Consider the following 15,324-nt stretch of genomic DNA (forward strand, 5'->3'; position numbering starts at 1 on the left):
TGTGTCACACCCGGGGCCAACAGTGTCCCATAGCGGTGGTGGGGCAGTTGGGAGTCCCTCCTGCTACACAGCTACTACAGGCTGTATTTCCCTGTGGGCGCTAGCGATGCACGGGACTGCGCATTGCCATCAATGCAGGGCATACACACAAAGCAATCAGTGCTCCATATCTAAGCAATCTAGTCAGATCGCTTAGAAAAGGGGCTGAAATCTCACCATGTGCATGCCCCTTAACAGAATACATCTGGCTAATGACAGACAGGCATTGATAGAGGTGTGAAGGCCATGCATGCAAGAATAATTGTAAAGTGTGCATACATGCACTTTCTAGCATAGTAACACTAGAGGCCTGATTCAGACCTGATCGCAAGGCCGCAAATTTGCAATGACATCTACAGTGACATCCCACCTTGCAAATGAATCAGCTCGCTGCGCGAATGGATATGTATGGCTGCACATCTGTTCACACCTGAGCAAATGTGTCCAAGTCATGTCAGAAGCTGCTCACGATCTAATGATTTTTACACTGGGCACCAATCATCACAGCCTATCTATCTATCTATCTATCTATCTATCTATCTATCTATCTATCAGAGGGAGAGAGAGAGAATCTACAGCTAGATATATCACACATTTTTGCACAGGCTAAATTAAGAGAAGAGAGGCGTTTAGCCTCAGGTGGAAGCAATTCATAAAGGTTATTAGTCAAAGCACATGAATCAAAATTTGACCAATAACACAAAGGAGAGATGGCTTTTACAATCTGTGGATTCTGGCCAGGATATAATTCTATGATAATGTATTCTTTCATACACCAGCAGAGATTCAGTTCCAATATGTGATGAAATGCCTTTTCCCTAGTGTACAAAAAACCTACTGATAATTTCTAAAAAGCATAATTTATCTATCTTATCATGTCTTAAGCACCTTGTTAGCATAAGTGGTTTGTCTTAATATCCCATTCTTTTTCCAGCTACTTTTTAATTATTTTGGTTTTGTGGTTTATAAGCTCATTTGAAGCTAATTGTATCCCCTTGTTGGTCAAACTCAAAATATGTTCAGAATTACGTTCTTGGAGATCTAGACCATTCTCATGGTTTGGGAGGCTGGGTTTCTCTCCCTAAGAGTTTGTATCTTCTGCAAACCTTACCAATAAAGATACCCATGAGATGTTTTCTAGAAGTTAATATTTGTATTAATCCTTGCCTGCAGCTAGCGTTTATGTATAGGCAGATACATAGAGGGGGTCTTCAGCTTCCCAATATTCAAGGATACTACCATGTTTGTCTCATCACTGGAATCCTGGAATGATCTAGAGCTGACACACCACTGAAATCATGGGTACAGCAGGTTGAACAGCAGGCATTGACTCTCCATATTTCTTTAACTCCACGGCTGCCCACCCTTTCAAGTTCTTCCCATCCTACCAATATGCACACATTATCCTTTTGGTGGTCATAAGAATAATTTCATCACCTCAAAGGCCTACTCTTATTTGTTGTTTATATCAAACAATAATTTCCCTCTTGAGATGGACCTTAAAACTTTTCGATGCTGGCTGGAGTTGTGGGGGCCAACTGTGCCAAAATAGTTTGTTTGACTCATGCCTGCTCTTCTAGTTTAGGTTTTCGTGAGACCCAGTATATGTTAACATCCTGTAGGTGTAGGTGTAAATATGCTTTTATGATGGGAATTGCAGTACTCAACATGCAAATGTTTCTATTACAGCCTTGCTGCTATTAGCAGCATGACATAGTGGGATTGCAATGTGAATGGATTACGGCATGTTGCAGTGTTATATATGGGAATCTGGCACATTTGTTGTATTGGAAGTATATGGGAAGCTGGTGCATGCACACACCAGCTCCCATTCAAGTCTATAGTACAGTATATTATACATATGTATTCTGACATTGCTTAAACACTCCTGCCAACCAGTTTCCCATATGGTGGCAATCTCCTAGCCTTTAACCATTTTAAACAGAAGTGATTAACTTTCGCTATTATTATAGGGGAACTGGTTCCATCAGGTCAATGCTGGTTGTTTCTCCTACCCTCCACACCTATCTTGTGTTACTTCTCCCAACTGTTAGAGACTGGTTTAGTAAAATTGATTCTTTTATGGAAGTTGAAGACTTACTGTCTTCTGCAGATGGTGACACTGCAGACTTTAGGTATACATGGTTCTGATGGATGAACTTTATGGATTCAGTCACTTTTAGGGACCTTTTGCAACTTTGGACATCTGGTTTTGATGCTTATTTTACATTTTTAACTTTAGCTGGTCTTTAGAATTGATTGGGCAGTACACACTTTATTCTTTCTGTAAGGTTTCCTATCTGGACTAGGACTTCTCCAATATGACAGTAAGCAGCATTAATTACCAGATTACCATAGGAGTCCACAATAACAAATAGCATAAGATGTTGGTCCCCTTTGGGAACTCTTGGGGTCATCCAGATGGGTGATAATAATACTTAGAAGCTTATGCAAAGATCCATTTCCCAAAAGAGTTTACTTGGGTGGAGGATGTGCAGCATCATCAGCCTGTGCACCATCATGCAGCCTGTGCATCATCAGCCGTGCACCATCAGCCTGTCATGTAGGAACCCTGCTGACGCGCTACTGAGCGGTGCCTCCTCCTTTCACTCATGACACTGTCAGCGGAGATCAAACTGACCTTTTTCTGTTATATGCTGGCTCTTTCACCCCTGATGAAAACTGCCTGTGAGCAGTTGAAACAGCTGTCGGGTTAGCAGCTGCTACTGTCTTCAACACTTATGCATTAAATCTACTTTCTTGTTTCTTGTGTGCCGGTTCCGATCCTTCCCGTCGTGGGGGGGTAAGTGCTTATTATGTGCTTTATTTATGTACCTGGCACTGGGACCATTCTGATCATTTGGAGTACAAACCTGGGACCACATATCTATACACAGTATCTATCTATTTATCTATCTATCTATCTATCTATCTATCTATCTATCTATCTATCTATCTATCTATCTATCTATCTATCTATCATTACTGATTTACGCCTCTGTAAGCTTCCTAAATATGTATATGCCCCTCTGTTTATTGCCTAATGGAGAAAAAGCTCTAGAGACACATAAGGGGTTGACAAATTATTAGAAAACTACTGCAAAAAGATGATAAATGCATTTTACATAATAGCAACATTGTAACATGTAAGTAACCTTGAAGTAGAGGACTTTATAATGTAAATAATAAACATTAGAATATATTTAATGTTTATAAAAATAAGTAAATACAAATTACCAAGCACATTATGTGTATGTTGAGATATGCCACATTAAACTACCACTTTGCAAAATCATTTTACAGTGTATTCTTAACAAAAATATTTGCATAATTTGCAGTGTCGGTATTCTTAGGTGTCAGGAAGGAATTATTAATTACCACATTTAACTGAAGAACAGTTTTTTTCCCATTTGCACAATTCCCCAATGTCCATTAGAGACAGGCTTTGTTTTTAGCTCTTAGAAGCTATGATAATTTTTTGCAAGCCCTGGGACATTGCAACATAATTGGATTATTAATGACAGAATTGTTAAACAGTCTTTTATGTAATAAACAAAGATTGTGCCAAATACCATTTAGAATGTTATTGCAGGCTGAACATTTCCCTCTGTTGCGACTAAATCGGGTAACAGGCAGACTAGGCAATGTGCAATATCGAAAGGACTATTATTAACGCGAGGATTGTTAGTTAATTGCTCATGTTTAATTGCACTAAAGACATGAATAAAAATCTTTGAGATCTTGTAGGTTTCCAAAGTTCTCATCTCTTTATACTTTCATGATATATGTTGTGATGTAATAGGCACAGAGTTCAGATTTATCTAGTTCAGATTTATCTAGTTCAGTGATCCCAACATGCCCTGCTACAGTTTTACTCTTTGGCCATGCTTAAACTGATGCAGGGCAAGCTGGGATGTGTAGTTCAACAACAGCTGGAGTGTCAAGGTTAGCCATCACTGATCTAGTTATTCATTATATGTTGTCTACAATCTATATATTCTTCAGTTCAGTTCAGTGGCGGATTCAGGGGGGGGGCACCTGGGCACGTGCCCCCCTGTCATTTTGTAGCTGAGGACCAGGGCTTTCCAACGAGCCCAGCCCCGTGTCTCTAGCCCCCCGGGAACCGGAGATATCGCCTGGCAAAGCTGTAAAGTTTTTTCCCCATAGGATAATATGGGACCCGTCAATTCCGACCCCCACCCGGTTCCAACGGCTGCCAGTTCCCCCCCTGGCATCACAGAAGCTTATGGTTGATCTCATTCAATTCCAAATCGCTAGGCCTTCAATATGATACCAGGCTCGTCCATATCGATCAATCGGTTGCAGAGATATTACGTGTAAACCTTTTTTTTATTTTTGAAATGTAATTTCATGGCTGTTCATGTTCTTTGAGGGCAGATTACTCTGGAACCAAACGTTCCAGTTTCACTGGACCAAAATCATTCAAAGCCCACTAAAAAGCTCTTCAATATGATACTTGTCTCATGTAAATGGGTCAGTTGGTTCCGAATATATAGCCGGTTAAATGAGATAACTGGTTAAAGGAGGTGAGGGGTGGTTTTCTCTCCCCCTCACACCAGAAAATGCAAGGACTAGGCTGGTGTAAAAGGGGCCAACCTGGGAATGCATTTTCTGGTGTGAAAGGGGTATTATTTCAAATAGCCGGGACCTGCAGTGCTCTGAATACAGCCAGGCTCTGCCACTGTCAGTGGCTATCACTTCTGCTTGGTGGCGGCTGTCCCCCATTTACCACAAGCATGTATTACCCCTTGGCAATGAGCATGTAATCCCACATGGCAACGAGTATGGAACCTCTGGCAATGAGCATGGAACCCTAGGCAATGAGCATGTAGATAAGCAGCACTTACAGTATGTAGCATATTTTTTAATAGGCATTATGGTGTTTGGCATAATACATAATGGACATAATGGCGTGTAACTTAACGTGTAATGGACATTATGGTGTAAATGTTTAATGTGTGCCTTTGGTGGACAATGTCCCTGTTTATGAAGCATATTGTGAATTTTGGCTTAAACTGTGTGGCATTATGTGAATTCTGGCTCAATCCGTGTGGCATTATGTGAATTTTGGCTCAATCAATGTGGCATTATGTGAATTTTGGCTCATTCCATTTGGCATCATGTGTAAGGGGCAAGTATAATGTGGTCTAGTATTTTGTTGCATAATGTGTAGAATTTGTATATGGTGTACACTACACTATGGTGTACACTACACTCAAGGACACGCCCCCTGTTGAGTGGCCACACCCGCTTTTCCGGAGTGCACCTTCGGTGCGCGCACAACTACATACTTCATTTTTGTCGCCATGGTGGGCCTGCATACTTTAAATGCCAGGGCCTATTTTTAATCCCATTCCCAACATCTCTCTCTGCCGCTCTCTTAGCATGTACACTGGCACCACTAACACCGCCCCTCCCCCACCTAAACCGTCTTTTATCATGGTGCCCCCCCTGTCATTTTATCCTGGATCCGCCCCTGGTTCAGTTTGACTTACAGTGTGAAGCTATTTACAGAGCCTTTATTTAATTAAAATAGTTTCAATTTTTTACATCAATGACAAAATTACAGTTCTGTATTACCTTTGGTGATCTAAATTTTTGTTATAGACTGACAGCAGGTTACAGTATGTGTCACTGCTGTAAAACAATAAGAAGATGCTAGTGCATTATTGTGGGGAGAATGTGATGATAATTTTGGTACAATCCGGCACCACTGGTCCCAGCATTTTGGCCGGATTATTCATTTTGCCATATTATCAGTGGTACATCCCACCAGCCTTTCTCTCCAATCCCCAACTACCTTAAACTAATCTCCCACAATCTAACCAAGACCCCCTGCAGCCTAACTCCCCCTGCAACATCCAACCTCCCACAGCCTCACTACCTAGCCTAACTGTACCCCATGGACTAGCTTTGCAGTCCCATAGCATAAATGAGCCCTCCTGCAGTCTATCTGAGCTATCCTGCAGCCTAACCCCAGTTCAGCCTAACTTCCCTCTGGCACCTGGTATGTCCAGAGTAAATGAAGTGCTGGACCCTCAAATGTTGGATAATCGATAGTGTACCTGTATACAGTTGTGCTCATGAGTTAACATACCCAAGCAGAATTTTTTATTTTCTGGCCATTTATCAGAGAATATGAATGATACCTCACAAACTTTTCTTTCCTTCATGGTTAGTGATTGGGTGAGGCCATTTATTGTCCAACAACTGTGTTTACTCTTATTAAATCATAATGACAACAGAAACTACCCAAATGACCCTGATCAAAAGTTTCCATACCCCAGTTCTTAATGTATTGGCCCCTTTAACATCAATGACAGCTTGAAGTCTTATTTGGTAGTTGTGGATGAGGCTCTTTATTTGCTCAGATGGTAAAGCTGCCCATTCTTCTTGGCAAAAAGCATCCAGTTCCTGTAAATTCTTGAGCTGTCTTGCATGAACTGCAAGTTTGAGATCTCCCCAGAGTGGCTTAATGATATTGAGGTCAGGCGACTCAGATGGCCATTCCAGAACCTTCACTTTATTCTGCTGTAGCCAATGACAGTTCTACTTGGCCTTGTGTTTTGGATCATTGTCATGTTAGAACGTCCAAGTACGTCCCATGGGCAGCTTCCTGATGATGAGTGCAAATTTTCCTCCAGTATTTTCAGATAAAATGCATTCATCTTGCCATCAATTTTGACCAAGTTTCCAGTGCCTTTGTAGCGCACACATTTCCAAAACATCAGCGATCCACCTCCGTGTTCCAAAGTAGGAATGGTGTACCTTTCATCATAAGCCTTGTTGACTCCTCTTCAAATGTAACGTTTATGGTTGTGTCCAAAAAGTTACATTTTGGTCTCATCACTCCAAATGACTTTGTTCCAGAAGTTTTGAGGCTTGTCTCTGTGCTGTTTGGAGTATTGTAAGCTGGATGCTTTGTGGCATTTACGTAGTAATGGCTTTCTTCTGGCGACTTGACCATGCAGCCCATTTTTCTTCAAATGCCTCCTTATTGTGCATCTTGAAACATCCACACCACTTTTTTCAGAGAGTCTTTGTGGATTTTTCTTTGCATCCCGAACAATTTTTGTGGCAGTTGTGGCTGAATTTTTTTGGGTCTACCTGACCGTAATTTGGTTTCCATAGAATCCCTAATTTTCCACTTCTTAATTACAGTTTGAACACTGCTGGTTGGCATTCTCAATTGCTTGGATATCTTTTTAAATCCCTTTCCTGTTTGATACAGTTCAAAGTACCTTTTCCCGCAGATCCTTTGACAATTCTTTTGCTTCCCCATGAATCCAGACACGTCAGTACAGCACTGGATGAAAGATGCAAGGGTCTTTCAGGAGACCAGGAACTCACTGACCTTTTATGCACACAAACAAACAGATCACAGGTGAGGATGGTTACCTTTACAAGCAATTAAAACCCATTTGTGTCAACTTGTGTGCATGTTATCATGCCACAATCTCCAGGGTATGTAAACTTTTAATCAGGGTCATTTGGGTAGTTTCTGTTGTCATTATGGTTTAAAAAGAGTAAACACCGTTGTTTGACAATAAATGACTTCACCCAACCACATACCATGGGCGGTATTCAATGTGAATCGCGGTGAGGTGCAGCGAATCCTGTTTAGGATTCGCTGCACATTCGCCACGTTCCGGAGCCTCGCCGGATCCGGTATTCAACGAGTCAGGGGCTCGCTGCCCCTGACCGGCGAATATGAGCTCCTTCGGCGAACGCCGCAGGGAGCCTGAGGATGGTGGCAGGCAGAGAGATGGAAGTCTCTCTGCCTGCCCCAGAACGTTTGTGGGGGGGAGGTGGGCTCCCCGGGTGCCAGGCAGGGGCGGATCCAGGATAAAATGACAGGGGGGGCACCATGATAAAAGAGGGTTTAGGTGGGGGAGGGCCAGTGTTAGTGGTGCCAGTGCACATGCTAAGAGAGCGGCAGAGAGAGGGTGGCAATGGGATTAAAAATAGGCCCTGGCATTTAAAGTACGCAGGCCCACCATGGCAACAAAAGTGAAGGATGTAGTTGTGCGCGCGCCGAAGGCGCGCTCTGGAAAAGGGGGTGTGGCCACTCAACAGGGGGCGTGTCCTTGAGTGTAGTGTACAACACCATGTACAACTTCTACACATTATGCAGCAAAATACTAGACCCCATTATACTTGCCCCTTACACTTGATGCCAAATGGAATGAGCCAAAATTCACATAATGCCACATGGATTGAGCCAAAATTCACATAATGCCACAAGGATTGAGCCAAAATTCACATAATAACCCATGGATTGAGCCAAAATTCACATAATAACACACGGATTGAGCCAAAATTCACATAATAACACACGGATTGAGCCAAAATTCACATAATGCCACATGGATTGAGACAAAATTCACATAATGCCACACGGATTGAGCCAGAATTCACATAATGCCACACGGATTAAGACAAAATTCACAATACGCTTCATAAACAGGGACATTGTCCACCAAATGCGCGCATTAAACATTTACACCAGGCATGTTAAACGTTGGCCCTCCAGATGTTGTGAAACTACACATCCCAGCATGCTTTGCAATAGTTTTAGCATTCTCTAATAGCAAAACTGTGGCAAAGCATGCTGGGATGTGTAGTTTCACACCATCTGGAGGGCAACGTTGGACATGCCTGATTTACACCATAATGTCCATTGCACGTTAAGTTACACGGCATGATGTCCATTGTGTATTATGCCAAATACCATAATGCCTATTAAAAATTATGCTACATACAGTAAGTGCTGCTTATCTACATGCTCATTGCCAAGGGTTCCATGCTCATTGCCAGAGGTTCCATGCTTGTTGCCATGTCGGATTACATGCTCATTGCCAACGGGGAATACATGCTCGTGGCAAATGGGGGACAGCCGCCGCCAGGCAGAAGTGATAGCCACTGACAGTGGCAGAGCCTGGCTGTATTCTGAGCACTGCAGGTCCCAGCTATTTGAAATAATACCCATTTCACACCAGAAAATGCATTCCCAGGTTGGCCCCTTTTACACCAGCCTAGTCCCTGCATTTTCTGGTGTGAGGGGGAGAGAAAACCACCCCTCCCCCTCCTTTAACCAGTTATCTCATTTAACCGGCTATATCTTCGGAACCAACTGACCCATTTACATGAGACAAGTATCATATTGAAGAACTTTTGTGTGGGCTTTGAATGATTTTGGTCCAGTGAAACTGGAACGTTTGGTTCCAGAGTAATCTGCCCTCAAAGAACATGAACAGCCATGAAATTACATTTCAAAAAGAAAAAAAAAATCGATTTACATGCTATATCTCTGGAACCAATTGACCGATATGGACCATCCTGGTATCATATTGAAGGCCCAGCGATTTGGAATTGAATGACATCAACCACAAGCTCCTGTGATGCCAGGGGGGCAGCCGTCGGAACTGGGTGGGGGTCGGAATTGACGGGTCCCATATTATCCTATGGGGAAAAAATGTTACAGCTTTGCCAGGCGATATCTCCGGTTCCCGGGGGGCTAGAGACACGGGGCTGGGCTCGTTGGAAAGCTCTGGTCCTCATCTACAAATTGAATGACAGGGGGGGCACGTGCCCGGGTGCCGCCCCCCTGAATCCGCCACTGGTGCCAGGCAGCACAGGCTGGCCCCCGGGGGTGCCAGCAGGGGACCGGGTATATTCACTACACCCGATCGTGCATATGTAACGATCGGGTGCAGTGAATATATGAATATCTAATGAGCGGCTCGGCTCCGGCGCCCCCTGCTGGCTGCTGTGTAAAAAAATATATATATATATTTTTTTAAATTAAATATATATTCATGTGCTTACAGCACATGAATAAAAATAGCATGCCCCTCCTCAGAATAAAATTCCTGATTTTTTGACACCAAATGTAAAAAACAAAACACTTTATTTTAAAAGTTCACATTCCACTTCACCATAAAAAGATAGCGATTGCTACTCGGTGAATCATGGCGAAAAAAACCTTCAAATGTATTCGCCATCTGGTCATTGAATAGGGTGATTTACCGTTTTAGTCAAAAATTCGCCAAACAGCACAAATTCGCCATAAAAACCTGGCGAATCAGGCTCATTGAATACCGCCCCATGAGTGAAAGAATAGTTTGTGAGTTATAGATTGTAAGCTTGCGAGCAGGGCCCTCATACCTTTAACTGTCTGTAAATACCCAGTTTGTTGTATCACTGTCTCCTTTGTAAAGCACAACGGAATCTGCTGCGCGCTATGAGAAACTGTTAATAAATAATAAATAAATAAATCATTCATATTCTCTGACAAATGGCCAGAAAATCAAAAATTCTACTAGGGTATGTAAACTTATAAGCACAACTATAATTATATAAAACCAATGGGAAGCAGTCTAGAATTTAGATGTCTGCCTAAGTTTGCATGTGTCTTCTCATGTATGCTGGAAAAAAATGTAGTCTCCTAGTAGTGTTGGTTCAGTGTTACAATGGGTCCATGTCCATCCAAACTCTGCTCCCATTAGTTGCGTCGTACTGGGTTCCCATCATACGTAAGTTTTTGGCAGTGGCAGATCAAGTCAAGTGTTGCTCCATTCGGGCGCGCACAGCCCGCAGGCCCTGACATTACATGTTACCATGTTGTTCCATCATTTTGACAGGCTGGTAACTGGTAAATATATACTGCCATTGCATATATTCTGTCTGTTTCATCTGTGCAATAGTTCGGAGTTTTCTTCTTTTTCTTTCTCTTAAGAATTTACAGCATCTGCTACTTTTGAGTTTACTGCTACCAGCAGGAAGGTGATGCGTCACCTTATTTTCTAGACAGAGTTTTGTTGATGGTCTACAGAGACTGTGTATTATCAGACATCTGCACTCATTGCTGAATGTGAAATTATTCAATCAGTGCTGATTACTCTCAGTGTTACTGAGCATTAACACTTTTTTTTTAGTACAATTACACCAGCATGTTTTGTTTTGGTCAAATGTTCAGTTGTTATTGAACCCATAATTATATATATATATATATATATATATATATATATATATATATATATATATATAATTATGGGTTCAATAACATATACAGTATATCTATTGATATGTATTGATATATAGTGTGTGTGTGTGTGTATATATATATATATATATATATATATATATACTCCGACATAGAACTATCAATTCAGCACAGGTCTCCACACCCCAATTTGCATATATATAAAAGAATATAGATATACAGTATGTCCAGAGAACGGGTGGCACTCTGCTGCAACAATATCGTAGGGGACACAAGGTCTAAGGTCAACATTTCAGTGATCTGGTCACTTTTATCAAGACATGTCACATCGACTTCCGGATCCTCCTTTCAACATAATAAAATATATATATATATATATATATATATATATATATATATATATATATATGTCCAGAGAATGGGTGGCACTCTGCTGCAACAATAACGTAGGTGACACAAGGTCTAAGGTCAACCTTTCAGTGATCTGGTCACTTTTATCAAGACATGTCTTGATAAAAGTGACCAGATCACTGAAACGTTGACCTTAGACCTTGTGTCACCTACGTTATTGTTGCAGCAGAGTGCCACCCATTCTCTGGACATATATATATAATTATGTTGAAAGGAGGATCCGGAAGTCGATGTGCGTTTCAGCACTACTTCCTGCGTTCCACACCTACTACCTTGTTCTTGTTTAGCACAGGTGAGTCTTGTCTGGCTAATTATGGTTGGATTAGGAGTGCTATTTATATCTCAGCTATTTAGTTAGCCTCTAGCTCTTGACAAAGGTGGATGTTCCACCGAAACAGGCTGTGGGGCTCACTGGGCTGCATGATGTTCTACAGGTTTGGACCTCCCCGTGCATGAGTGGAACCTCTATAGATAAGTGTACCTGTATTATGCTACTTTTTTGTACCCAATATGCTGCCATGTGCTCTTAAATCCCTTTTTGCTTGATGCAATACAGATATACATTTTTTGAATATTCATTACAAAGTGTGTGGATCTCTTTCCTTCCCAGTGGAGGTTACCATATGCAATTGATTATGTGATTGGCACCCATACTTCTGGATGAACAGTGTGCGTTTTTTCTCTTTTTAAGTATATATATATATATATATATATATATATATATATATATATATATATACAAAGTCTGAGCAGGCCCGCCAACAAAATAAAGCCTAGGTATCTCCCTAAAAGAGAGTAATTGCTGAAGTGGTGCCCCCCGTGCTTGCAGCCTAGATGGACTACAATGAATGTAGAGGTATGTGTGGGCGGTGGCACTCGACGGAGAATAAAACACAGCAGCCAGGTGATCCCGACGTTTCGAGACCTCTAGGTCTCTTTATCAAAGGTGCAAATTTGCCCACACATACCTCTGTATGTATATATATATATATATATATATATATATATATATATATATATAGAATTTTGTAGGGGGGATCCGGCTCTCCCTGGATCTGTGTTGCTGCGCCGGGTGCCCGCTCCAATAGTAGAGGGGGGGAAATGCAGCACTCCAGGCGTCTTGGCAAAAAAACACACTTTAAGGCCATCCTTACGGACAACGTTTCATTGCTTTTTAATAAGCAATTTCTTCAGGTCATGGTCTCTGTCGAGTGCCACCGCCCACACATACCTCTGTATGTATATATATATATATATATATATATATATATATATATATATATAGTGTTCATTCTAGCACCCACCATATTTGAAAACCCATGCAGTTCCTCTCCCCTCCCTGGGGTGTTGCTGTCTGCTGTGGTGTTTCTAGCACAGGTCTGGTTTGAATATCAGTGCTGATATACAGACCACACTGTGCTAGAAGCACTACAGCAGACAGCGACACCCCAGTCAGGGAAGAGGAACTCCATGGGTTTTCAAAGATGGCGGGTGCTAGAATGAACACTAATATATGTACATACACAGTACTGTAAAGTGTATAATGTTTCAAACATTGTTAGTTAAAGAGATGTTTTTTCAGATCACAGATTTAACGACTGAGCTTTCTGATGAACGATTCAAAGGCGAAGTAACTTGTCAAGTTTTAGAAGGGGAGCGAGCAGAACGGTTGCGGGTAACGCGAGAGATTAAGGAGATGCAGGTAAGTCATTAAATGTGATATACTCTATACAGTATTTAATAGAGAACTGAAGCATAGAATATACAGATGTGGCCGATCCAAATCTGGCAGTACTTTAGTTTGTACTTGTAGTACATGCAAAAGATACACCTCCCAAATGGGATAACTACGCTTGTGTGCTGTCTGCATGGGCCTCGTTTTTGGGAAGTTGCTAAACTATTAGAATCCTCATTGTCCATATGATTTAAGTCAGACATTAATGAAAAAACAAAACTACATTCAATCTTGTAGCTTCATACTTCTATTAAATTTTGTGAAATAAAACTTGCCATCTTGATTTATTATTTATTTAGGGAAGCACTGGCCATAGTTATCTCTTAGACCTTAGGCCTTATCATTCAGTGATACACTAGGGACCATACAAACATTTGCCTGGGGCTTACAATATATCTAATAATGGTCCTGACCCTGCTTATTGTAATGTGTTGTTAAATGAACTGGAGGGTATTATAATGTTACATAATAGGAACTGGGACGCTGTACTGTGGCATAAAATTAACGGGGAGCATTGTAATCTGGCATAATATAAACTGGTGCCACTGTATATCACAATGTGAACTGTGGATACTGGGGCACTTTCAAAATGTTGCTATGGGACCCACAAAGTTCTGGTTACACCCTTGTTTAAGGTATGGTTGTTTTCAGCTGAAGTAGAACTTGCCTCTCAAATGTTTTCTTTCTTTTTTTGCTGACTGTACCAATGAAATATACATCACAGTCATCGCCAGAGCTTTAATGTAGCATATTACAATGATATTCTTTATATTATACACACCAGTCATGAAGCCATAAATTCATGATATATCATTCTTAAATGAGATCCAGTTCATATACTTGCCAAAATATGACCCCAAATCTCTCCTGCAGAAAGTAGTAAACTTAGCTGGAATTGCTAAATGTAGATTTACATCTGGTTAAATACTCTACAGCCTACTGTAATACTCTAAAACATTGTCATTTCCATCCATTACAGTACATTCCTTCTGTCAACAAATGCTGATACATTTTACCATGACCTGGATTGACCAATGACCAGTCCAACTTGTCCCTAGAAGCATTTGTGAGATTTTACCAGCGGGTGGACGACTTTCCATAGCAGGACGCTATGGAAAGCTTTCCACTCCATTGCTCATCTACTGGGCCGAGTGTCTCCGATCTGCGAGCACTGGAGAAATCATTCAATGGTTGCCGACCATCAAACCATCTGCAAATCTGTGAATGGATGATTATGCAAATCATCTATTCGCAGCCATGTGCGGGATCGCGGCGTGTGAGGGGGAGGGGGGGGCAGGCTTGCAGCCATGCAGGTGGCCTTTGTTGGACTCGCAGCCTTGCGAGTCAACCAGAATAAGGTCCATAATACATTTGGAAAGGAAGATAAAGCAGACAGTAGCAAGAAGACAAATTTGAGTGGAGTGAGGTGGTAGTCAAGAAGACCAGATGGGAATAGATTACACTAATCCAGGAGTTTCGAAACGTTTTTCGATTTATGGCACTCTAGAGTTTAAGAATATTTTTCACTGCTTATAGGTCTTCTTTAGGTCCAGTTAAGTGGCGAGGAAGATGATTCACTTCTGTTTATCCACATATTTTATTATTGAAAGTCAAAAGCACTGATTTTGCCTAATACTTTGACCATAAATCATTTTAATTGGTTCTGGATCACCAACCTGAGGCACTCCTGCACGTACTCCAAGGCAACCCAGGGTGCCACGGCACACAGTTTGGGAACCACTGTAGTAATCCAATCTGGAGATGACTGCCAATGTATGGATGTAGCATTCAGGGTAATCTTGGAAATATTTTTGAAATTAAAACAGCAGTACTACAAAAGGTACTGAATTTGTGGATTGATGGAGAGGGAAGAGATGAGGAAAACTCCAAGACAGTGCACTTGGGGGCTAGAGAAGATAGAAGTGCCATTGATAGATAATAAAATTGTGGGAGGTGATGTCATGATATATGGTGGGAAGATGATCATCACACATGATCTTAGACTTGTTAAATTTAAGAACAAGCTGGGATATCCAACAAGAAATAGAAGAGAGACAGCTGAAGAATAATCTAGGAACAGTGAGGATCAGGGATTTAAGGGGGTATGCAATCC

The 15,324-nt window shown here is 41.4% G+C and overlaps 1 protein-coding gene across 2 annotated transcripts in view; it reads left to right on the forward strand.

The window, feature by feature from the left end:
• Positions 1-15,324, forward strand: part of MYO18B (myosin XVIIIB) — a 451,547-nt gene that overhangs the window by 194,640 nt on the left and 241,583 nt on the right. For both annotated transcript variants that reach the window (XM_083146506.1, XM_083146515.1), the window contains one exon: positions 13,059-13,178. In XM_083146506.1, coding sequence (XP_083002632.1) covers positions 13,059-13,178 — 120 coding nt within the window. The remainder of the gene's footprint in view (positions 1-13,058; positions 13,179-15,324) is intronic.

This window comes from Crinia signifera, chromosome 1 (assembly GCF_055691185.1).
Source record: "Crinia signifera chromosome 1, ASM5569118v1, whole genome shotgun sequence".
NCBI lineage: Eukaryota > Metazoa > Chordata > Amphibia > Anura > Myobatrachidae > Crinia > Crinia signifera.